This window comes from Papio anubis, chromosome 4 (genome assembly GCF_008728515.1).
Source record: "Papio anubis isolate 15944 chromosome 4, Panubis1.0, whole genome shotgun sequence".
Classification (NCBI taxonomy): domain Eukaryota; kingdom Metazoa; phylum Chordata; class Mammalia; order Primates; family Cercopithecidae; genus Papio; species Papio anubis.
In genome coordinates this window covers 27,943,839-27,970,883 of record NC_044979.1, presented here as the reverse complement: position 1 = coordinate 27,970,883, position 27,045 = coordinate 27,943,839, and the positions used below count along the sequence as shown (strand labels likewise).

Here is a 27,045-nt window from a genome sequence, read left to right as displayed (position 1 = left end):
TCATCCTCATCATCTTACATTGAGTAGGCTGGGGTGGAAGAGGGGGTCTTGATGTCTCAAGGGTGGCAGAGGCGGAAGAAAATCCATGTGTAAGTGGACCTACACAGTTCAAACCCATGTTGTTCAAGGATCAGCTGTATGTCTTTTAACACACAAATGTATGCATTTCTGTTTGGTGACTTATTTGAAGTCAGTTGGGATTGTAATTAGGGGTTTGTGGAATCCATAGGTGAATTTAAGATTGTATCTTTACAATACTGAATATTCCATAAATGGTATATACCTCATTTACTTAGGTCATACTTTAAATAATATTGTATAATTTTCTGTGTAGAGATATATACAAATTTTAGTAGATACATTCCCAAGGATTTGATTTCAATATAATTATAAATTATACCATCTTTTCAAAATTTTATCTTTTTGATGGGTTGCTGGAATAAGAAATAAAACAACTTTGGATATCGACCCTTTATCCAGCAACACTGGTAAATTTACATACGAACTTTAATAGATAATGTACAGATTATTTTGCATTTCCTGTAATATACAGCCATATTGTCTCCAAATATAGTGTTATGTCCTCCTTTCAAATTTTTAGATATTTTATTTTCTTCACTTACTGTACAAAGTAGGCCTTCTAGCAAAATACTGTTTAAAAAATAAAAATAGCAGGCATTTTTCTCTCTCTCATTCACACTCTCAAGGGGAAAGCTTTTAATAGTCCACCAATAAGTACAAAGTTTAGTGGAATTTTTTTGTACTGTTGTCAGAATAATCATGTTCCCTTCCAGTGCTGGTTTGCAGAGATTTCAATCATGAATTGCCATTAAATTGTATCAACTGCTTTTTTCTGCACCCATTAAGACATTAAGACTCTTCTCTTGTATTTTTAAAATGAGGTATATTATGCTATGTTTTACTGTTAGATCAACCTTATACTACTAGAGTAAACCCATAATGAGAAATATTTTGACATTATTTCTCCATATATCTTTTTTGCTCCATTCTATCACCTTTCCTTCTGGATTCCAATTACATATGTGTTAGGACACTTGATCTTATCCCATAGTTCTTTGAGGCTCTTTACTTTCTTTAATATGTTTTCTCTCTGTTCTTCAAATTGGCTACTTTCTATTGCTCTATCTTCAAATTCACTCTCTTTGACTCTCTCATCAGCCATCTCTAATCTGCTGTTAAGTCCATTCAGCAAATTATCCGATTCAGTTACTGTACGTGCTGGGGCAGAATGGCTCCCCAAAGATGTTTATGTCTTCATTCCTAGAACTGATGAGTATGTTACATTACAACATGGCAAAGGAACTGTGCTGATACGATTAAGATTGTCACCTAAATTACCCAGGTAGGTGCGATCTAATCACATGAGCACTTTAAAACAGATGTGCTGAAAGAGGAGGCAGAAGAAATGTGGCAGAAGGGCAAGTCAGAGAGATTCAAAGTGCAGCTCAACACACCATTACTGGCTCTGACACGTATGAATCCATAAGCAAGGGACTCAACAGAGGCCTTCAGTTGCTCACTGAAAGCATGAGAAGGAATACAGGCAACCTCCAGAGGCACAGACTAACCTCCAGCTGAAAGCTAACAAGGAAACAGAGACCTACAACCTACAATCTCAAGTAAATGAATTTGGCCAACGACTTAAATGAGACTGGAAGTGGATTCTTCCCCAAAGCCTCCAGTAAGCAACAGCACTCCACCAACATCTTCACTTTAGCCCCATGAGGCCTGTATCAGACTTCTAATCTATAGATCTATGAGATAATAAATGGATCTTGTTGTAAGCCATTATATTTAATGGTAATTAGTTATGGCAGCAATTAAAAAAAAACTAACAGATTTTGGCACCTGTAAGTGAAGTGTTACTGCAACAAATACCTCAAATCATAGAACTGATTGGAATCAGGCACTGGGTGGAAGCTGGGAAGAATTTTTGAGGAGCATGATGGATGAAGCCTAGTTTTGAAGAGACTTATAGGAAATCTCATCTTAAGTGATCCACCCACCTCAGCATCCCAAAGTGCTGGGATGTGTATAGTCCCAGCTATTCAGGAGGCTGAGGCATACGAATGGCTTGAACCCAGGAAGCAGAGGTTGTAGTGAGCTGAGACTGTGCCACTGTACTCCAATCTGGGCAGCAGAGCAAGACTATATCTAAGAAAGGGAAGGGAAGGGAAGGGAAGGGAAAAGGGAAGGAAAAAAGGAAGGGAAGGGAAGGGAAAAGGGAAGGAAAAAGGGAAGGAAAGGGAAGGGAAAAGGGAAGGGAAGGGAAGGGAAAAGGAAAGGGAAGGGAAAGGGGAAAAGAAAAGGGAAGGGAAAGGGGAAAGGAAAAGGGAAGGGAAGGAAAGGAAAAAGGGAAGGGAAGGGAAAGAAAAAGGAAAGGAAAGGGAAGGAAAAAGGAAAGGAAAGGAAAGGAAAAAGGAAAGGAAAGGAAAGGAAGAAAGAAAAGAAAGAAAGAAAGAAAGAGAGAGAGAAAGAAAAAGAAAGGAAAAGAAAAGAAAAGAAAAGAAAAATCTGGTTTTTAAGGACACTGCTGGTCAGGGCTTATGAACTGCCTACAGAAATCTGGACTTAAAAGATGCTGTAGTGAGGGCTCAGAAGGAAGTGAAAAACATGTTAATGTAAACTTGAGTAAGGTAGATCCTTGTTATTATGTATTGGCAGACAGCTTAGTGAAATTGTGCCCTGTAGTTATTTGTGAAGCAGAACTTGTAAACAATGAAGTTGGATATTTACTTGAAGAAAATTCCAAAAATGAAGATATGACCCAGTTTTATCTCGCTGTTTACAGTAAAATGTGAAATGATAAATTTCACCTATGGAGAGCAACTTCGGCCTGGGCCCCTGAGTTCCAGCCTCCCCACAATCTTCCCTTTCTGACAGCCTGTCCTATGAATTTTAGATTTGCTTAGCTAGTCCCCAAATTACATAATAAATAAATCTCTACATATTTATATCCTCCAGGTTCTATTTCTCTGGTTGAATCGTGACAGAGTACTTTTAAGCTCCAGAATTTCTACTTAGCTCTTTTTGTAGTTTCCATTTCCCCTGTTCAATCATGATAACTATTTTCCGTTAAAGTCATGGACAAGGCTGGGTGCGGTGGTGCACACCTATAACACCAGCACTTTGGGAGGCTGAAGCAGATGGATTGCTTGAGCTCAGGAGTTTGAGATCAGCCTGGGCAACACAGCAAAACCCCATCTCTACAAAAAGTACAAAAATTAGCCAGGTGTGGTGGTGCATCCCTGTAGTCCTAGCTACTTGGGAGGATGAGGTGAGAGAATTGCCTCAATGTGGAAGGCAGAGGTTGCAGTGAGCCAGGATCACGTCACTGCACTCCATGCTTCGTGACAGAGTGAGAGACTCTGTCTGAAATAAATAAATAAATAAATAAAGTCAGTCATGGACAAATTTATAATAGATGCTTCAAAGTTTTTGTCTGCTAATTCCAATGTCTAGATCACATCAGGGTCAGTTTCTATTGATTGCTTTTTCTCTTGGCCACTAGTCACATTTCTAAATTCTTTGTACTGATAACTTTTACCATCTGTTAAACATTGTAATGATATACTGTAAAGACTCTAGAACTTATGGAGTTTCTTTAGCAAGAAGCTTGGCTGGGATCAAACTCCAAACTTTATTTCCTCCATAGTGAGTTGCAGCTGGATTCCCCATTCAGTTCTTTCATCTTACAACTACTGCTTCCGGCAGGTCTCCTAGAGTATTCTCCTGTATATATGTAGTTCAGTGGTCAGCCAGTGATTTTTGCAGAGTTTAAAATTCATTTTGAGACTTATTCCCTTTATGGCTCCCTCCTTTCCATGATTTCTACTCTAAGTTTTCAGTTACTCTTCCAACCTCAAACTGTTTTGACCACTCTGTCCAGAAGTTTGGGGAAGGAATATCTTTGTACTAATGACAATCATTATTTGCAGGAGGATTAAGCTGGCCAAGCTACACCATTATTGGAAGGAGGAAGCTCAACTGAATATTTTTAAATATTCCATTTTATCTTCCCTGTTGACATTTAAGATCCATATGTTTCACAAAGATTTTTTGTTAGTTACAATATTCATCAAGAGATTACAATATTCATCCTTATCATAGTGTATCATCAAATAATATACTACTACATGAATGATACAAAAACTTTACAAATGTCCATTTTTCTCCTTCATGCCCTTTATACTACTATTTTCATATATTTCACTTCTACATATATATAAGCCCACAATTTGCTGCTGGTTTTAGTAAAAATTGTATATATTTATAATTTACCTACATATTTACCTTTTAATTTACCTACATATTTACCCTTTTTCCTGTTCTTCATTCCTCCTGAAGATCCAGGCATCCATCTACTATCATTTCTTTTTAGCTGGAAAAATTTCTTTTAGCATCCTTCATGATGCAGATATGTGGACACGAATCTTTTCAGGTTTTTGTTTTTTCCTGGTTGAAAATGTTTTAATTTCACCTTCATTTGGAAGAATACTTTTAGAGTATAGAACTTTAGATTGACAGTTATTTGTTTCAACAATTTTAAGATGTCCATTATCCTCTGGTATCCATTTTTCTGAAAAGTCAACCATTCTTATTTTTTGTTTCCTTGAATCTAATGAATCTAATGTGCCTTTTTTCAAAAAAGCAACTTTCAAGCTTTTCTTTCATTCTTTCTCTTTTAGTTTTCAACTTTTTACTTGTGATATATATGACTAGGTTATGATTAGGTGTGGCTTTTATTTATCCTACTTGAGTGTCACTGGCCATCCTGGATTCATTTTGGGTTTGTTGTTATTTTTTGAGATGGGCGTCTCACTCTGTCATCCAGGCTGGAGTGCAGTGGTGTCATCTCAGGTCACTGTAATCTCCGCCTCCCTGCCTCCCAGGCTCAACTGATCCTCCCACCTCAGCCTCCTGAGTAGCTGGGACCACAGGCCTGTGTCAGTATGCCTGGCTAATTTTTGTATTTTCTTCTGGTAGAGATGGGGTTTCACTATGTTGCCCAGGCTTGTCTCGAACTCCTGAGCTCAAGTGATCCACCTGCCTCAGCCTCCCAAAGTGCTAGGATTACAGCTGTGAGCCAACCGCACCCAGCCCCTTTCATTCATTTTGGAAAATTCTCATCCATTGGTATGGGTTGGCTGTGTCCCCACCCAAATCTCATCTTGAATTTCCACGTGTTATGGGAGGGACCCAGTGGGAGGTAACTGAATCATGGGGGCAAGTCTTTCCTGTGCTGTTCTCATGACAGTAAGTCTCATAAGATCTGATGGTTTTAAAAATGGGAGTTTCCCTGCACAAGCTCTCTCTCTCTTTGCCTGCTGCCATCCATGTAAGATGTGACTTGTTCCTCCTTGCCTTCCACCATGATTGTTAGGCTTCCCCAGCCACGTGGAATTGTAAGTCCATTAAACTTCTTCCTTTTGTAAATTGCCCAGTCTCAGGTGTGTCTTTATCAGCAGCATGAAAATGGACTAATACATCCATTATCTCTTCAAAGACTTATTCTGCTCCATTCTGTTTCCTTTCCTTCTGAGACTTATTACACAAGTATTAGACTTTTTGATATATTCCCTAGGCTTCAGATGTTCTATTCTTTTATTTTCTTTTCTTATTTTTCTCCCTATGCTTCAGTTTGGACAATTTCTATTGACTTGTCTTTAAGTTCTCTAATTTTTCTTCTACTGTGTCCAATCTGCTTGTGTCCAAGTACTTCAAATAAATTTGAAAAATTTATACTTCAAATAAATTTTTATTTTTGATATTGTAGTTTTTGGTTCAAGATTTTTTTTCTAGTTTCTATTTATCTATTAAATTCCTTACCCATTTACACATTTTGTCCATCTTTTCCACTCTTTATTGAAAAGATATAACTTACAAAAGTTAAAAAAGTTCATTTTACAAAACTCCTTTGGTGTTCACTTTACAAAAGTTGTTTAAAAGTCACTGTCTAATAATTTCTAAAGTCACTGCCTCCTAATTTCTGTATTTGGGTCATCTGTAAATCAGCTTCTACTGACTGCTTTTTTTCCTCTTGTTTATGGGTTACATGTCCCTGCCTTTGTGTTTTTTGATTGTTTGCTAGACACTACTTATAAAGGTGCAGTAGAGACTGATGTAAATAATACTTATCATTACAAAAAGTGCAGGTCCTTTTTCATTTTTAGCAGCTAATAGTTGATCTGGGTCAGGACTTTGCTGCAGCTTTAATTAAATTCAGTTATCTGCTATTGACAAATGACCTGAGGAACAAATCAGGCTTCCCCTTTCAGCGGGACATTAGTAGTAGTGGCAGATTCTAGAGATCTTTCTCTGTGTTACAACTCAGTTTCCCAGGCCACATAAGAAATCTTTGGAGTTCAGCCATAAGCCTTTCAGGCTGGGGAAGGGGTCTTCTTTGCTCCCTAGATCCATCCCCAGCTTACTATACCTCAAAAGATCTCTCTTTCCTGCCCTTCCCTAGCCTTCAAAGTTTTTTTGGTAACATATGTGCCTCAGACTTGCGGAATGATCTTGGGCAAATCACTAAATGCAGTACTTCAACATTCTCTTTTATAAAAATAAAAGGGATAGATAGGATAATTCTTAATGTCCCTTCCAACTTTCATATTTAATTATCTATATATCTTATGATCAATGCATATATTTTTTGTTCAATATCAGTTTCTTAATGTGCTATTAATAATTAAGTACATACACAAGAGTATACATTAAGGTAAAAACAAAAAGTGTGATTTGAAATTCCATAATTTTTTTAAAAAATTGAAAAACGTCAAACTCATCTGTAAAGTCAGCACTGCCCAAAAAAAATTCATAAAGGAAATAAACTCTAAGGTATATTAACTTTGCAAATGGAAAATAACCCAGGTTTACGTGAAGACACTTACCCATCCTCAGTTTCTTTCAGTAAACGACTGGCAATTCGGATCAGCATGCAGTAAGCAAACTGTGACTTGAGACCAGATTTAGTAAACTTATTCAACATCTTGGAAACAGCAAGTCGATCATTCTTTCTAAGGTGATACAGGACTCCCAATGCATGGTACTAAAGAAAACGAAAAAGAAGGCAGCACATGGATTAGAAAGACATCAAAATATTTACACAAAAATAGAATCACATGGAACTAGATTAAAGATTTCTTTTAAATACCCAGGTCACATGTACACGAATATCTTTTTCACACTGAACTAAACACAGGCAAGACTAAAAAGATTAAGAGTTTCTAATTTACCCCCCAGAAGTTGTCAATTCAGACTGGCAGGTATAAAGGAGGTGACATACAATCTGAAGATGGCTCTAGCAGGCTCAACACTGGCTCACACATCCTCAGTACACACGTGCTCAGGCCCAGGGCTTTACTGGTGCTATCTGTCTCTACGAGTGGCTTTACATCATGTGTGGCCACCTTAGTAATTAAAGGATTAATCTAAAGCATGCTACAAGAATGTCATTATCTTGACAATTTGTATAAAACCACATGATCAGAGTCACCAGAACGAGAGTGTTTCCCAAGGGAAAAATGGCTACTCTTGTTTCCTAATAACTAAATGTGCTACCATAGAAGTTATAAACATCAAGAGGGCCTAAACACCCTCTCAAACAAAATGGGGTACTTTACATACAATTTCCAGTTAAGAATTTAATCTTGTTCCTCTTAATAAAGAATAACCTGATAAATATGAAAAGAAGCTCTTTTTGACAAAATGGTTTCAAAGTTTCATAAAGTAAAAGCTGCTCCTTATGATTTTTTTAACGTCTATAATCAAGGCCTCAGAACTTGGAATTGAATATCTTTTTACACAAATTATTTTTCAAACACTGAAATGAGCATCTCAATCTATAATCTTTCCCAAATATCCCTACACAGGGTCATCGAGCTTCTACGAAACACTTGAAGGGCAGTATTCAAATGGTAGTAATCATAATTAGTGAGACTCCTACTTCAGAATATATACTAGTAGCTGCTTAATTTACCTTTAGTTAATGTTTATCTAGGGAATCAATACACTGCCCCTACAATACAGGTTTAAAGAATGCTGATCCTGAGACATAAGCTAATGTTATTCACTGACAGTACCTGGACCATAATATTATCACTTGATGCAGCTTCTTGGGCTTCATTGATCCAGCGCTTAACCACATCATAGCTTATCTTCATCATGTGCTAAATACAGAAAAAAAAAATGAGAATAAATAATGCATGTCACTAGAAGCTTAGAAACATGAGTTAGTTTTCTTGGAAAATCACTAACAGACATTTCCAAAGAGGAAGCAAACTATGTAGCTCTTATAAGTCTATTTTGTGTCTCTACTCCTGGAGCAACTGATAAACGAGAAGTATTTTTTCCCACACCTGTTACAAAGGTGAGTATATGTTTGTGAGCTGGGAGAGGTATGTAAAAGGAAGTAATGAAAGAGGAAGAACAGGATGGGGATGGACAGTCAACAGAAAGGTGCTTAAATAACATCATCATTATAAGCTTTATTTCCGGGAAACTCCCCTGGAAGACAGACAGTACACAAGTTCTCTGCTTGTGTATTATTCTCTGCTATAAAACTTAGCCAATTATATTCCAGAATCAGGAACTCTTGTATTTAGATGTCTTATACATTCACACTATGTAAGTGATGTAAATCAAATGCAATGTGATAGGTTTTAATGTATAAATTGTGTTCTGCTGAAAACCAGAAAGAAAAATATATTACTTAAAAAAAGACCACTTCCTGGGAGGAAATTCAGAAGTGGGACAGGAAACTTTGGATTGAAGGATACACGTAGACAAAGGGCACCAGAAAAAGCAGAGGACAAACAGAAAAGTAGTAGAAGTCATAAAGGCAGGTCATAAAGAAGATTTTAAATGAAAGAAAAGGGCCCTAGGTTTCTTCCCTGTCCCATACCCCACACTTACCCCTCTTTTATTATGTGTACAACATAACTTTTAGATTTCCAAAACCTTTCAAACATATGAAAATGTTATGTTTTTAATTGCTCAATGATCCTATAGATCAGCAATCTCCAATCTTTTTGGCACCAGGAATTGGTTTTACAGAAGACAATTTTCCCATGGATAGTGGGCAGGGGGATAGTTTTTGGATGAAACTGTTCCACCTCAGATCATCAGGCATTAGTTAGATTCTCATATGAGGCCAGCAACCTAGATCCCTGCATGGGCAGCTCACAATAGGGTTCGAGCTCCTATGAGAATCTAATGCTGCTGCTGATCTGGCAGGAGGCGGAGCTCAGGCCGTCATACTCGCTTGCCTGCCACTCACTGCCTGCTGTGTAGCCCAGTTTCTAACAGGCCACGGACCAGTACTGGTCTGAAGCCCTGGGGTGGGGACCCCTGCTCTAGATAAAACACACTTGGATAAAGTAATAGAGGTATATACATATTTTTAACTGTTTCATTTGTGAGAGAATCCTAGTGATACCTTGTTTTTGCAACTCCAAACTGTACCATGCGTAAGAACTAGGAAGCTGCTTGTTCACTTACCAAGGAAGACACCAGTGCTGAACTGGATACACTGGAAACTTTATCCACAATGGCCTGCTTCATGTATCTTTCAATGGCTTGCAACATTGTTCCCTAATAACATTCAAAAAGAAAAAATTGTTAAGGAAAAACATTTTTATGCAAAATCACTCTTATGCTTCAAAATACTTTTCAAAAACCAATCTTGTATTTGTTTCTGTGCAAATATTTAGAATGCACTGAAAGGATGATAATATAGTAATAATATCCCAAAGCGCAGAACCCCAACAACGAAGTTGAAGCTTTAAGAAAGAACATTTTAGATTACATATAAAGAAGAATAACTGTTCAACAATGAAATAAACTGTCCCAAAATGGAGAATCACAGTTTGGAAGAAATACAGAAGTAGACGCTGAACCCATCAGGAAAGTTATAAAGAAATTCCTATATGGAGATGGAGCCTGCTTTTGAAGTTATGAAGATTCCTCTATGTGAAGGGTACATATTACATACAGATCCCAGAAAGTCCTAGAAATCAAATGTAATCCCTGATTATCTGAGATACATAAAGAACTAAATGTGTAGCATATTACCATAATGAGCCCTCAATATAACATCCTCTGGAAATACAGTTCTTTTCAACTTTAACTGGGAAAAAGCACTGGGAAGATGGTGGCAGATAAAGATGAGTAAAAAGACTGAGAACAATATTCAGATGAAAAAAAGAGTTTTACTGCTAGCACTAGCATGGTCAAGGCTCATGCTGCTACCAATTTAATGCTAAAAATAAATTAAAACAATCACAACAAAACAACAGTGCACCAAAAAATATTACAGCATTTCTATTACTCCTTCTAGGATCCAGAGTTATCAAATATATAATTTGGTCCTGCTCAACCTTTACAACTTGAGAAGGTTACAAACATACACCTAAAATACACCCAAGCATGAGTATATAGCTATTATTCAATTTGCTTGGCAATGCCTGGCCTGCCCTTCCTACTCAGAGTTCCCAGAAAGAGACAGCCAAACATACCACATGATCTCATCCCTCCAGATATAATGAACTGGATCAAAATTAAACACCTGACTCAGACACAGGTAGATATAAGCTACTGGCCTACTGCTGGCTAATCAGATTCTCTCTCTTAAATATTGGAACAAGAGGGCCTGTGTCTAGTATATGACGGATCACCACAGTAAATAGCCTGGCCAACATGGTGAAACCCTGTCTCTACTAAAAATATAAAAATCAGCCTGGCGTCAGCCTGGTTTTAGAAAATATTACATAGGGAAGTTGGAGATCTGGAAATGTATTCCTTTAAAACTCTTCTCAGACTGATTTGAGGATATTGCCTAAGTATTCCTTGCAGTCTTCCCATACCCTAGGAAAATCTTCATTTACCCCACTTGGAAGACTTCTTAATAAAGGCATATCCAAACTCCAATGTCCCTGACTATCCATTATTTTGAGACACCAAAGCAAATGTCCCAGAAGTAAGGAGGAAGACTTGTTCTTGGAATAGAAGTGAGTTATGAGAGAAGTCAAAGAGGATGGCTCCAAGTTGGTGTAGTGTGAAGGTCATGGATACGGTCCTTGGCTTGGCAGTTCTAGAAGTGTGATTTTGTCACTCTACACAAAGGTATTCACGTTTTGTCATATTAAATCAAACTCATAGGAAGTTATGTACATAATAGAATGCCAGTGCATTCTTTTACACTTATACCCACCAAGTGAACTGGATTATCGCTCCTGTTGGGGAAATCTTATCTGGGAAGATCAGTTATAATCAGAAAGTTACATGAGGAGCGTGGATCTTGAGCATGGCTATTGCCAATGAGCTGATGAGCAGGTGCTCACTGCCTGGCACATAATAGGAGCTTAGTAATTATGGAATGAATGTACTTCATCTATATCTTCAATACAGATGCTAAAGGGGAAGTTTACGATTCTTATAGGTCACCCCAACATGTTTTTTGATCAGGTAGATTTTTTCCTTTTTTCTCAAATTATACTCTTAAATGGCTATATCATATAGATATTAAATCCAACAAAATTTCATGTCAGGGAATTATACAATTGCAACAGCTAAGTTTTATCTATCATCTCTGAGCCTAGAAGTTAGGACTGTTCATTTATAAAAGAGATTGGAGATTGCTTTCTCGTGCTCTGTAGGAGTAGTGATGATGGTAGCAGCTGAATGATCTGCATTTCACAATACTATTTGGTGGCCAAGAGTGTATACAAAGAATGACACTGGCTGACCCCCAATGCTGGCACTTTCCTGGAGTTGGGACATCTTGACTAGGGAGGTGCTGAGCCACCTGTGGGTTGGCCAGCAGTTGTGAACTGTACTGCGGTGAGGAGGAACTATAAATTTCCCCCACTCCTTAGATCCCCCTTAGGAGATAATACTTGATACTGCTTTTAAGGACAGACAAAAAGACAAGCCTTTTTGAATTTTAAAATCATTAGGGATGAGTTGCCAAAAAATTTGGGTAAGTTTTATCTGGAAGCCAGAAGACATCGTCTCCTCAAGGCTTTTTCTGGCTCTGGGATAAGCTATTGAGATAGAGGAAAAGATGCCAGGCTGAGGAGTTTCACTTAGTATTTTAATAATAATAAAAAAGACATACAAAATCTAAACATTTCTTTTTAAAATTCAGATACATATTTTTTCCCAAGTGCAAAATACTCTATGAACTGCATCATTTGCTGTTTACTGTTGATTGTGTAGGAGATGCGTACTATACTGGCAGCAGTGGAAGGCGGATATAAATACAGTATTTTGAGATTTCTTCTGCATTTTAACAAAAAGCCTCCTACATGGCGATGATTATTCTGAAACTTGAGTTCAGCTCACACAGAAGAATACAGTTTTCAGTTTGTTCAAACTGCTACAAAAAAAAAAATTAGCTGGGTGTGGTGGTGGGTGCCTGAAATCCTAGCTACTCAGGAGGCTGAGGCAGGAGAATCACTTGAACCCAGGAGGCGGAGGTTGCAGTGACCCGAGTCCGTGCCACTGCATTCTGGCCTGGGCGAAAGAGTGAGGCTCCAACTCAAAAAAAGAAAAAGAAAAAAAAATCTTCTGTTGAATTCTTAAAGCTGCCCAATTTCTTGCCCTGGTGCCTACCTGTAAGCTTCACCTCAAATTCTGAGAGATTTGTGTCCTATAATAAAGCTTTTTAAGATAAATTTGAACGGGTTTTTGTTTCCTGCAAGCAATGTACCCTCATTACAACAGTTTAAGAGGGCAAATAAAGAGAGAAAATGGACTAACATAAATAAATTAAAGGAAAAAAATTTGAAGAAAAAAGAAAGACTGGAGCCACAAAAGTCTTTCTGGTGATCATGTTTCTCTTATACTGAAGATTCACAAAGTTAGACTAGGAAATCCTACGAAATCTACATGGCTACCCGCAGATAAACATAGTGTTCCATTTGATAACTCAGTAAAACAGAGAACTTACATCAGTGATTCTGCAGAGAGCCCTGATGGCCGGGCCTCGGTATACATCTTCTTTTCCAGTCATGTCTTTAGTCAGACTAAGAAAAATCAAATTGGTTAACATAAGATCAATTAAAATCTCTCCCGTGGAGTTCACCCCTAGTCAATTTCCAGTTGTCCCATAATTATCTTAATGCAGCTACTGATTCAACAAATTTATGGAGGAATATTTATACTTATTTTATATTCCATAAACAAATATAAATATTCTTTGTATATATGCTAAGACTACTGCATAGAAAACTGTTCTAATTCAAGAATAAAGCAATGAGCAAAATTAGTAAAAGGCAAAAAGTCCTTCACCTTCATGGAACTTACATTCTAGGAGGAAGAAAGATAATCACATAAACAAAACAACCCTTTCCCCATAATTTTAGATACTGGTAATTGGCATAAAAAATAAACTAAGGACAGGCCGGGCACAGTGGCTCACACCTGTAATCCCAGCACTTTGGGAGGCCAAGGAAGGTGGATCACGAGGTCAGGAGATCGAGACCATCCTGGCTAACATGGTGAAACCCCGTCTCTACTAAAAATACAAAAAATTAGCCAGGCGTGGTGGTGGGCACCTGCAGTCCCAGCTACTCAGGAGGCTGAGGCAGGAGAATGGTGTGAACCCGGGAGGCAGAGCTTGCAGTGAGCCGAGGTCGCACCACTGCACTCCGGCCTGGGTGACAGAGCAAGACTCCGTCTCAAATAAATAAATAAATAAATAAATAAACAAACAAACAAAGGACAATGGTATAAAGAGTCCTAGTCTGACATATCTCCAAATCCTAAAGTCCCATCAGACTAGACATAACTTTTTAAAATAAATTAACAAAAATAATTAACTCATGAGGTAACGCTCTTTGGCACGGCTTTCTAAAATTATCAATGGCTTCAGACCTTTCTGCTGAGCTTCAAAAACAGGCAGAAGTGTGAACTGAGCTACAAAATTCCACACCCATGCTTTAAAGAGGTTTTTAACCTTTTACCCTCCCTTCTTTAATTCCCCATGCATTTATCCTACTGCTATCAATCTCTCCACTACCTCAACTCCTCTCACATAATCCAAAATGACCTACAACTCTGACTCCCTCCATTAGCACACCAAGAGGAAAAAGTTTTGACTGATAGTCCTTCATTTCTTTTTCAATTAGAAAAGTAATTTGGCCGGGTGCAGTGGCTCACGTCTGTAATCCCAGCACTTTGGGAGGTCAAGGAGGGAGGATCACTTGAGCTCAGGAATGCAAGACCAGCCTGGGAAACATAGCAAAACCCCGTCTCTACAAATAATACAAAAATTCGCCTGGCGTGGTGGCATGTGCCTGAAGTCTCAGCTACTTGGGAGGCTGAGGTGGGAGGACTGCTTGAACCCAGGAGGCAGAGGCTGCAGTGAGCTGAGATGGCGCCACTGCACTCCAACCTGGGTAACAGAGTGAGACCCTGTCTCAAAAAAAAAAAAGACATTTTTTTGGAAGTGTCCTGTACTTAAAAATTTTTGCAGCGTGGGCATTTTTCTCTGACGCACTCTTTCTGGCTCTATCAGATGCAAGCTTGGTTTTCCGGATTTCCAAGAGTATCTATGAACTAGATTCTATTGCTAGCAACGGGGAGCCCTGAACAATACACTCATCCAGTAATTTAAGTGCTAAGGGCTATGAATTTTCCTCTGAGCATAGCTTTAGTTGAAATCATAGGTTTTCATCATTAGATTTTAAAAATATTCTTTAATTTCAATTTTTACTTATATACTGGCCCAAACGTTGAGGCTTTCTTTTTATTTTTCCATTTTAACATATCTGGGTACTATCTGTTCATTTTCTTCTCAAAATAAATGTATTGTTTGATTGCATTGTAATGACAGAGTAAGTCTCGACTACATTTCCACATTCTAGAATTAACGGGTTTTCAGGGGTTGAATGTTGAATAATTTGTAAGTGTTCCATGAATACCTGTAAAGGTGACTTTTCTATTATAAAGGTAAGGTTTTCATAAGTATTAATTAATCTGTATCAAGTTTATTATTCATATCCTTTATACCCTTAGGTTTTTCCTTCTTTTTAAAACAAGGGCTGATACTATTTTGTTTCTATTTACATTTTTTTGTGATTTTTGGCTTATGTACTTTGGTGATATATTAATAAATAATTCATGACAGTTTCTCCTCATTTTGGATAAAGTGCCTCATTCTTGTCTCATTCAAAACTTTCTGTATTTAATTCCATTTTCTAATTATTAACACCTTCACCCAAGCTTCCTTTCAGTAGTGTTTGCCTTATATGCTTTCACCCCTCCTTTTATATTCAAATTTTGCTTTGCCTTGTTTTATATACATCACAATATATAGCATATAGTTAGTTGTATTTCATTTTTAAACTAATCTGTATTTCTTTTAATAGGCAATATCTGGTGTTAATTCTGTCAATTTGTTTTGTGTTACATCTCTATTTTTAACACTTTCTTTGTTTCCTATAAGGCAGTGTTATCCAATAGAACTTTATGCAATGATGGAAAATGTTCTAACATCATTCAATATAGTAGTCACAAGCTACATGTGGCTAATGAGCACTTGAAATATAGCTAGTGAACTGAATTTTTAATTTTACAAAAGTTCAATTAATGTTCACTATAACAGCCATATGTATCTAATAGCTATCTTATTAGACAATACAGATGTAAGAGTGTGTTTTGTTTTCTAAGTGAATGTGTTTTCCTTCTGAAATATGGAAGATTTACACTCTAGTTCTTTTTGTTGCTGCCATAAAACTTTAGATAAAAGACTTAAGCTATGAAAGCAAAAAAAATAATGCACATGAGCTTTCTCCTCTCTCATCTGCCCTCCCGTGTATCTCCAAATTTTTGTTAGTATTATTCTTTTTGTATTATCATGGATTATAACATATTCTATCTTTAATCATAATTTCTATAGTAGTTTAACCTTACTTCTATAATTGAATAAATTCAATGCTCACTGGTAATTCATTTCCTGTAGCCCCTCTTACAGAATTCACTCTTTTGATTTAATGCTTTAACATAACTTTAATGCTTAATTTTATTTTTCAAGAAAAGCTCACAGGTGTTATGGCCCCTGAATTCTTTACAGTGTGGAAGTCTGCTTGTTATCCCTGTACTTGAATGACAATTCGCTTTGCTGTATTATTCTTGTATCACATGTTCTGTTTCTTAAAACTTTGCAGACACTGTCCTCATTCTTTTCTGACACTGAAAACTGCCATGAATGGCTGAAGTCGGACTTAGTTTTTCTCACTTTTAAATGACTAGCTTCTTCTGCCAGAAGTCTTAAAAATTATTTCTCTCCACAGTACAAGTTAACCAAGATGCATGTTGGTGTTAGTCATTCTGCTACAATTTTGTTGGAATACAGTATGCTATTTTAAAATGTAGATTTATTTTAATATGTAGCTATGTTTTTAAAAGTTCTCTTTTTTAATGTTTTATTTATCTATAAATAGGGTTACTACTTCAGCAATGTCAAAAGTTTTGCCCTCTCATCTCTATTAAATTGCTTAAATTTTTTTCTTTTAGTTCAGCGTTTCAGTGAGTGTCTATTAAGTGTCACTTAGGATACTTTAGCAAGCAAAAGAGAAAAAGATTCCTGCCCTCAACAAGCATACATTCTGACAGGGAACAATCTAGTAAATATTTCAGGCTCTGCAGGCTGTATGACCACCCCACAACCACTTGATTTGGTTGCTGTAACATGAAAGTAGCCATACACAATACATACACAACCCTCTGGCCCACAGAGTAGAGCTGGGTGCCACAGGGATTATTCCCAACCCTTGAAATCTAAAAGTTTGCCTGATTAAATTTAAAAATTGTCTGGTGCTAGTGACTCCTTTCTTTCCTCCCATTGTCTCCCTTTCTGAATTGGAATGTATATAATTGTTATGCTAGGCCTGTCGCACCACAGTATTTCCACAGCACGTAACTTGTTTTCTAGTTTCACAGGTCCATAGATAAAGAGGAATTCTGTCTTGGGATGAATCATACCCAGAAACTCACCTATACTGGAGTTAGATGATTAGATGATGAGATTTGGGACTCTGGAGTTGTAATATTTAATGACATCTTAGACCAGAGTTAATGCAATGGGGTTTAGATTTTGGAAGATTATTGCAATACAGTGAATGTACTTTGCATGTAGGATGAATGTAAATCTTTAGGGACCAGATGGAAGCCTGTGGTAAGCTAAATAATGGCCCCTAAAGACATCAAAGTCCTACTCCCTAGAACCTGTAAAAATGTACCTCATATGGCAAAAGGTACTTTGCAGACGTGATTAAGTTAAAGACACTGAGATGGGGAGATTACATTGAATTATTTGGGTTAGCCCTAAATGTAATCACAACTGTCCCCATAAGAACAAGGCAGAGGGAGATTTGACACAGGAAGCATATGTCACAATGAATCAAGAGACTGGAATGATGGGAAGGGGGAGTTAGGATTTGAGGAATACAGGTAGCCTCAGAAGCTAGAAAAGGCAAGAAAACAGATTTTCCCCTAGAGCCTGCAGAAGGAACCTGCTCTGCCTATACCTCTGACATCAGCCGAGTAAAACTGATTTTAGACTTCTAGTCTCCAGAACTGTAAAATAATTTGTGTTGTTTTAAGTCACCAGATTTGTTAAGTTACTAAGTTTGTGGTAACTTGTTCTAGCAGCACTGGGAAATCAATGCACAGGAATGGCACACTTATTCTGTAAATATTTTAGACTTTACAGGTTATATGATCTCCTCACAACTACTCAATTCTGTAGCTGCAGCACAAAGGCGGTTATATACAATACATTAAGAAATAGTGTGGCTGTGTTCCAGCAAAACTTTATTTACAGCTGGGCACGGTGGCTCACACCTGTAATCCCAGCATTTTGGGAGGCCAAGGCAGGCGGATCACTTGAGGTCAGGAGTTCAAGACCAGCCTGGCCAACATGGTGAAACCTCGTCTCTACTAAAAATATGAAAAACTGGACAGGTGCGGTGGCTCACACCTGTAATCCCAGCACTTTAGGAGGCCAAAGTGGGTGGATCACAAGGTCAGGAGTTCGAGACCAGCCTGGCCAACATAATGAAACCGCATCTCTACTAAAAATACAAAAAATTAGCTGGGTGTGGTGGCGCATGTCTACTCAGGAGGCTGAAACAGGAGAATCACTGGAACCCGGGAGGTGGAGGTTGCAGTAAGCCAAGATCATGCCACTGCACTCCAGCCTGGGAGACAGAGCGAGACTCCATCTCAAAAAATAAATAAATAAATAAATAAATAAATAAATAAATAAATACATACATACATAACTTTATTTACATGGTTTTGGTCATGTACCATAGCTTGCCAACCCATGTTCTATACCTCTGTCACAGCTTTGGCTGTCCTGACAGCAAAGGCTTGCATAAAGGTAGTTTATTTAGGAAGGTGTTCAGAGGGAGAAGTGAATGACAGGGAAATGAACAGGGAAGGAGGTAAAAGCAATATAAAGACCTTTCCTTGAGTGGGTCACTGATGCTGGCAACTGGTTATTTAATGAGCAATCTTCTGAGGAGCCTTATGAAATACATCTCAGAACCACTAACTGTTAGCCCCTGGCTGAATGTTAACCCCAGAGTACTAATTCCCCCATACTTCTGGGGAGTATACATGTGAGCTGAAGTGAATCCGAGGAGGCAAAAAAACACTCAGTGCATACCTGAAGTAAGGCAATAACAATGCCAGTGAGCTGAGCCCCTAAAGAACTGCTCATCATGCCACAGCTGGAATCAAAGATAAGGCCTGGGACCATGCAAAGTGACTCAAAAGAGATATCCAATACAGGCTACCCATTCCATCCCTCAAATTTGTTCATGTCCTCCATTAAGTCTAATCTATCATGGAGGCTTCAACACGGTAGCAATCACTGTTTCTACAAAAGACTAAATAAAGGAAGGTGAGTGGAACATGGTTCAATCCTTGCTGCTACAACTAATGCCAAGGCCATAATTGATATTCATCATCTCCTTCCTAAAACCACCCATTCTACATTTCCCTCCCCACTGGCCAGCACTTCATCTAGTTTTGGCTACGTGTCCAACAGTTGACTCAAACCTTTATCCCAAAGGATGTGAGCCCTGTGTTGGGTGTACCCTGATTGAACCACTGGTTGTTCTCTATCCCTACCAACACTCCCAGAGGCAAGCAAGCAAGCACCAAAATACACTCAAGTGAATACCATGAATTCTAGACAGAGTCCTTTCTGCCACCATTATACAGAAATGATCCTAGCTCCTGATAAGAATCAAGGTCAATGACCTCTGCCTTCACTAGAATGAAGAACCCAAAGTGACCTAACAGTGATCATCATTCCAAATATGCAGACTGGCTCAGTTTGTGGCCCTGACTTCTCTGACATGGGAGTATCAGCTGCCTGTGGTTGCCAACGTGTCACTCAGACATGTATAATCCTGAAGTGTGGGTGTTTCTGTGCTAAAGATAATCCTCAACCAACAGGAATCAAGAGCCAATGAGTTAAATGCTTCTGTCCTTTCACCCCTGAAAAACACTGACCCCTGGAACCAGGGTCTCTAATTCACATTTGGGGTACAGATGGGATGTTGTCTTAAGTCTATTCCAGCTGTTATCACAAAATACCTTAAACTGGGTAATTTATAAAGAATAGAAATGTATTTGCTCACAGTTCTGGAGGCTGGGAAGTTCAAGATCAAGGAGCCAGCAAATTTAGTATCTGGTGCAGGTCCCATTCCTCACAGATGGTGCCATCTAGGTATCCTCCGGTGGCAGGAGGAAGGGAGCTCTCTGAAGTCTCTTATAAGGGCATTAATCTCATTCATGAGGGCAGAGCCTTTATGACATACTCACCTCCTGAAGGCCTTACCTCTTAATACTACTGCAGTAGGAATTAAGTTTCAACATGAATTTTGACAGAACAGAAACATTCAAACCATAGCAGATGCACAGTTTCTACAAGTGGGTCACTGTGAGTGACAGTGAAGGGGGCCAATCCTACTTCCATCTCTTGAATTCTGGACCTACATATTGTATTTATTGGTGATAGCACCATACACAGGCTATCAATCTAATGCATATGCTGCATTCCAGAGGAAAATTCCCTAACCTCACAGGGTCCCATCCTCAACCCAGTACCTCAGCTGAGCACTCAATATGTTTCCTAGGTGGAACATAGTATAGTAAAACTGTTGGATCTTGTAGTCCTGAGCTCACTACCACACTGCTTTTCCAATAAAATAGGTGGCAAAGTCACGTGGGATTCCATTACAATAATCAAAAATAGCTGTTTGTACCACAACCTGGACCTACTGCAAACCCCTGGCTCATTTTACATTTTATGTTGATTTTGACAGGTAATTAAAAAAAAATTTTCATGGAGTCAAATGTATCAACCTTTTCTTTGATTGCCTCTAAAACTGTAGTCGTAATTAACAAAGCTTTTCTCTACACCAAGGTTAAAGGAGAATACATCCATCTTTTCTTCTATTACATGCATGGTTTTATTTTTTAAAAATTTATATGCCTTATCCATTTGGAGTTTACTCATGGGTATGACAGGAAATATGAGTCTAATTTTATCTTTTTCCAAATGGTTAACTGTTCCAGCATCACGTATTAAAAGGTACATGTTTACCCCAATGATTAGAAATGCCACCTTGTTAAACAGTATGCCACTACACTAAATTCCGTATGTATTTGGGTCTAATTCTGTACTTTCCATCTGTATCAGATTGTATCTGAAAAACGTAGACCAGCCTGACCAAGGTCACCACATTACAAAGTCACCATACAATTTTATTCCACGGTCTATTAGTCTGTTCATGTGCCAGTACCACACTGTTTTAATTGTATAGGCCTTAGATTTACTGACTAGTAGAGCTAGCTTCCTTTCCCCTCTATCCCCATCCCTCATGCTTTTTCCTTTCTCAATGACTTCCCAGCTATTCTTACATTATATTTTCCACGTGAACTTTAGTACCAACTTGCCTAACTCCATAATATGATTTGTTGGTATTTTCATTGGATTCCACTGTATTTATAAATTAGTTTAGGGAAGAGTAAAATTTTTATAACGTTGAGTTGGTCTATTAAAAAACAGGCAACAACTCTGGGCATGGTGGTACACGCTTACAGTCCCAGCTACTCAGAAGGCTGAAATGGGAGGTTTGCCTGAGCCCAGGAGTTTGAGGACAGACTGGGCAACATAATGAGACCTTGTCTCAAGGAAAAAAACTGAAAAATAAAACAATATTTTTTTTCCAAAAAACAAGGTATCTTTACATTTGTTTAAGTATACTTTGAGTCTTTCAGGAGTATCTTAGTCTATTTGGCCTGCTATAACAAAATATTACAGACTAGGCTTCTTATAAACAATAAACATTTATTTTTCACAATTCTGGAGTCTAGGAAGTCTCAGATCAAGATACTGGTAAATCTGGTGACTGGCAAGGTCCTGTTTCCTGGTTCAGATGGCATCTCTTCTAGCTGTGTCTTCACATGGTAGAAGAGACTAGCTAGTGGTCTGCAGTCTTTTCATAAGGGCACTAATCCCGATCCCAAGGGCTCCATCCTCATAATCTAATTACCCCGCAAAGACCCCACTTCCCAACACCATGAACTTGGGGGTTAGAAATTTAAAATATACTTGGGTGGCGGGGACACAAACATTCAGACAAGAGTAAGGGGCTTAACATTTTTTCTAAGTTTTGTACATTTATTGTCAGATCTATTCCTAGTGTTTAATCCTTTTTGTTGTTGTAAATGGGGTTCTGTCTATCTACTATTATGTTCTCTATGTGCTGTTTCTATGAAGACTAATGATTTTTTTTTACTTTTTTATTTCAATAGTTTTTGGGGTACAAGTGGTTTTTGGTTACATAGATAAGTACTGTAGTGGTGACTTCTGAGATTTAAGTGCACCCATCACCCAAGCAGTATACACTGTACTCAATATGTAGTATTTTATCCCTCACCCACTCCTGACCTTCCCCTCTTCCAAGTCCCCAAAGTCCATTATGTCATTCTTATGCCTTTGTGTCCATGTAGCTTAACTCCCACTTATAAGTTAAAACATATGATACTTGGTTTTCCATTCAAGTTACTTGACTTAGAATAATGGCCTCCAGTTCCACCCAAGTTGCTGTGAAAGACATTCTTTTGTTCCTTCTTATGGCTGTATTCCATGGTGTATATACACACCACATTTTCTTTATCCACTTGTTGACTAATGGGCACTTAGGTTGGTTCCATGTCTTTGCAACTGTGAATTGTGCTGCTATAAACATGCATGTGCATGTGTCTTTTTCATATAATGACTTCTTTTCCTTCAGGTAGATACTCAGCAGTGGGACTGCTGGGTCAAATGGCAGTTCTACTTTTAATTCTTTAAAGAATCTCAATACTGTTTTCCATAGTGGTTGTACTAATTTACATTTCCATCAGCTGTGTAACAGTGTTCCCCTTTTATCACATTCATGCCAACATCTATTGTTTTTTGACTTTTTAATTACAGCCATTCTGGCAGAAATAAAGTGGTATCTCATTGTGGTTTTAATTTGCTTTTCCCAGATGATTAGTGATGTTGTGCATTTTTTCATATGTTTGTTGGCTATCTGTATATCTTCTTTTGAGAAATAAGACTATTGATTATTATATATGAATTTTATATCCTGCTATCCCACTAAATTATTGAACTCATTTTATCACTGATTATCTGGGGTTCCTAGGTATTCTATCACATCATCTAAAAACAGACAGCTTTACTTCTTTGTTAACTCCTTCTTATGTCTCAACTTGGTTTCTCTTGTCTAACTGCATTGCTAAATACCTCTAGTACAACATTGAATAGCAGTGAAGATAATGAACATCCTTGCCTTGGTTCCTGATCTTAGTGGAAATGCCTCTAGTGTTTCCCCATTAAAAAAAAAAAATAGGGTCATTTTTGACAACCTGTATTTGCCTAAGAAATTATCCATTACATCTAGGTTTCAAATTTATTTCAAAGACTAAAAATTTGTTTTTTGATTTTTACATTTCTTCTGTTTCCCCCTTGTCATTTATTTTGCATATTTATGCTTTCTCCTTTTTTTCATCAACTTAGCTTACGGTTTATTTATATTGTTAATTTTTTCAAAACTAGGATTTTGATTTAATAATTAGATGTTTGTCTATTTTTTCCTCATTATTTTCTGTTTTTATCTATACTAATTTCTATCATGTGCTTTCTTTTGAATTACTTTGTTGTTCTTTACCTAGTTTTTTTGAGCTAAGAATTTAATTCATTTTTTATTCCTTCCTTTTCATTGATAAAAGGTATTCACTGCAATGAGTTTTACTTTGATCACTGCTTTAATTCACCATATAGATTTATTATTTTTAATTGACACATAATTGTATATACTGAGGGGGTACACAGTGATGTCTTGATACATACAATGCATAGTTATCAAATCAGGGTAATTAGCATGTCCATCTCCTCAAACATCTAACATTTCTTTTACTGGGAACATTCAAAATCCTCTCTGAGTTATTTGAAAATACATAATAAATAATTGTTAACTACAGTCGTCTTACAGTGCTATATAGTCTATAGATTGATATGTAGTTTATGAAGCGATTTGCCTTTTTTCCCCAAAATTCTGTTATTTAAGTTTGCATCTCCTCTTTCACCCAGAAATAAAGATTTTAAAGTCTTCTGATGGAAGGGTCTTTTTCTTTCTGTTAACAAATTCTAGTTTTATTGTACTGTGATCAGAGATGTGGTTTGTAACATTTCTACTTTGAGTTATTGACACTTTGTCATCTAATAATGAATTTTTCTGAATGTGCTCAGGGTACTTCAGAATATGTATTCTCTACTATAAAGGTGAAGAACTTGACATATATATAAAAGATCTACTCTATTAATAGGTGATTTAGATTGCATACTCCCTACTTATTTATCTACTTTATCTCTCTTGTACTAAAAGTGAGCTAATAAAATGTATTATTCATATGTTTCTAGCTATATCTCTCTACATCTCCATGGTTTTTGCTTTATAAAGGTTGTTGTGGTGTTATCTCTTACACATATACTGAGTAATATATTTTCACTGTGGATTGTGGCTTTAATCATTACAAAGTATCCTTCTTTGTCACATTTAATGCTTTTAGCCTTGAGTTCCACTTTGCCTGGCATCTACTTTACTTTCTTTTTGTTTCCATTTTCCTGTTATAATTTTGTCTATCCCTTTATTTTCTGCCTCTCTGTATGACTTTAAGTGTGTCTCTTGCATACAGTATTGTTTTGTTTGTAAGCCAAACTGAAACTTTTTCTTTTAATATATGGATTAAGCCTATTTATGGTTATTGTTATAACTGATACGCTTGATTTTGGCTCTATCACAATAATCTATAAAGATATGTATTATATTATATTTGCAGCTTCTGTCTCCAAAAGATACATGCTATTTGCCTTTATATTTTAAATTTTGGTAGTTAGGAAGATTTATGTGTTTTTCTAGCGAATTCCTTTGTGATTAAATCTTTTTTGATGACCTTAGTTCCCTCATTTTCTCACTTATTTTACTACGTCTGGATTAATAGGATTTTTCCCCCAGTATTTTGTAGCACCCACCTGTTGACTATAAAAGGTTTTTCCATTTTACTTATTTCCTATCCCTTCTCCTCCCATTTTTTCATCATATTATTTGTCAGTGTATAACATTTTTACATTAGTCTTCCACACTCCACTGTAGAAACATTTCCACTGTTTTGCTCTTACATAAACATTTTTATATTTTAAAATACTTACCATCAGTCTTTTCAATAAAGTTTTCCCAGATGTCATTTCACTGGATAAAGCTAATCCTCTAGAAAGTTCCTCAGAAAGAGCTAATGGGTGCAGAATTCCCTATATTTGAAAGACAGCTTCCTTAGATAAAAATCAGCCACTCACACTTCCATTGGGTACTTTTTTTTTTTTTTTTTGAGATGGAGTCTCACTCTATCGCCCAGGCTGGAGTGCAGTGGTGTGATCTCAGCTCACTGCAACCTCTGCCTCTTGGGTTCAAGCAGTTCTCTGACTCAGCCTCCTGAGTAGCTGGATTACAGGTGCCTGCCACCATGCTTGGCTAATTTTTGTATTTTTAGTAGAGATGGGGTTTCACCATCTTGCCCAGGCTATTCTTGAACTCCTGACCTTGTGATCCGCCCACCTTAGCCTCCTAAAGTGCTGGGATTACAGGCATGAGCCACCGCGCCCAGCCTCACTGGTTACTTTTAAAATACTGCTGCATTGTTGCCGTATTTTGTATGTTGATTTTTCAAAAGTCTGATGCTGGTTTGAATCCTCTGCCTTTGTAAGTTGTTTGATTCTTTTTTTTTTTTTTTTTGCCTGAAAGTCTTAATAATTTTATCTTTAAATTCTGATAGTTTTACTACAGTATGTCTCAGAGTTGATTATTCTAGGTTAATATTCTCAGTTACCTAATGAAATCTTTCAGTGTATAGAAGCAGGTCTCTCATTAGTTCTGGAAAGTTTTCCTGGATAATAGCTTTAAATATTAGCTCTTGCTTTTCTTCTTCAGAGACTCTGAGTCCTTTGTTTCCCGTCTTCCACTTCCACTACTTCTCTCTGCCTCTCATCATTTCTTTCTTTGGGACCTTTTCATTCTCTTTGGTTGTTTTTTCTTTGGTGGCCTTTATTAAATTTTCATTTGAATCTATTCTCTCTTGTGCATCTCATATTATGTTTCATTTCTGAGGTAATTTTTTATTTTTCTTCCATTTCCTTCCTGAATTCAACGAACTCTTTTTCATTTTTCCGTTTTTGTGTGTGTGAAATTCAAGATTGCTTTTCATATCTTCAAATGCTAATTTGAGCACATTCATTTCTGTTTTGAGTGAAAACTTACTGTTTTTTTCTGCTTCATGTTTGTTTGGGAGGTTGGAGGACTGACCTCTGTGAAATTTTGTTTCCCTGTTTTCTGCAATCGTTATAGACTTTTCTTTTGGTTCACTTTTACAATACTTGGATGTTTTCAAGTTTCTTAGTTTAATGGCACACTTTTCTTTGCCTAGGGAAATCCAGACCTTTGGAGGGATTTGTATGTGTTTTATTGACAGCGAAGGGGTTACAAGAACCTCTGATTTTGTGGTTCTCAGTGACAGAGCAGGAGCATCGCCATCTTGGACAAGCACTGCCATTTTAAAGTTCACTTTGATCAAAAACTGCCTAAATCCAAAGGGCATCAGCCTAACGGCTAAGGTCAGCATGACCAAAAATCACAAATGACACCTCCAACCAGAAACATTCCAACCATAAAATAAACCCCTCCCTGACCAGAGACACGCCAGCCCCGAGACATCCTCCCCTCTAATCTGAGAGATGTCAGCCCCAAGATAACTTCCCCTCTGACCAGAGACATTCCAACTCTACCATAAACTTCCCTCCCACACAGAAACATTGTGTTAAGAATTATGATAAGAAACTCAGAGCTTTGTGATAAAGCCTACCCTAAAAAAAACAAATCCAATGCCTCTTTTTTTTTTTTTTTTGAGACTGAGTCTCGCACTGTCACCAGCTACAGATGAAGTGCAGTGAAAAGTAATCTTCAGCTCCTGCAACCTTGCCTCCCAGGTTCAGCGTTTCCTACTCCTGCCTCAGCCTCCCGAGTAGCTGGGATTACAGGCGCCACCACACACCTGGCTTTTTTGTATTTTTGGTGAGTGAGGTTTACTTTGTTAGCCAGGATGGTCTCGAATACCTGACCTCATGATCCACCCACCTCGGCCTCCCAAAGTGCTGGGATTACAGGCATGAGCCACCATGCCTGGCTAATAAATACTTAGTCTGTAAGAGAGAGCGCTCCTGACCAAAATCAGCCAGAAGCCCCTCTCATGTTTATTCTCCAAAATAAACCTGTCTTTGACTGTTGAGCTGCTTTTCATGTTTCTTTCCTCTTTCTTTAACTCTTACACTTAAGACCTTGAAGAACCCTGACTATCTACCTTTCCTCCTCTTTCCCGTTGACCACCTGATTGCCAAAA

At 37.6% G+C, this 27,045-nt stretch overlaps 1 protein-coding gene across 5 annotated transcripts in view; it reads right to left on the bottom strand.

The window, feature by feature from the left end:
• Positions 1-27,045, bottom strand: part of COPG2 (COPI coat complex subunit gamma 2) — a 147,344-nt gene that overhangs the window by 79,959 nt on the left and 40,340 nt on the right. For 4 of the 5 annotated variants that reach the window (XM_031665150.1, XM_031665151.1, XM_031665152.1 and 1 more), the window contains 4 exons: positions 12,974-13,049; positions 9,523-9,615; positions 8,106-8,192; positions 6,915-7,072 (listed from right to left, as the gene is read on the bottom strand). In XM_031665150.1, the coding sequence (XP_031521010.1) occupies positions 6,915-7,072; positions 8,106-8,192; positions 9,523-9,615; positions 12,974-13,049 (414 nt within the window). Of the gene's footprint in view, positions 1-6,914; positions 7,073-8,105; positions 8,193-9,522; positions 9,616-12,973; positions 13,050-19,682; positions 19,817-27,045 lie in introns of those variants that run through there. The other variant, XM_031665154.1, reaches the window with a different exon arrangement.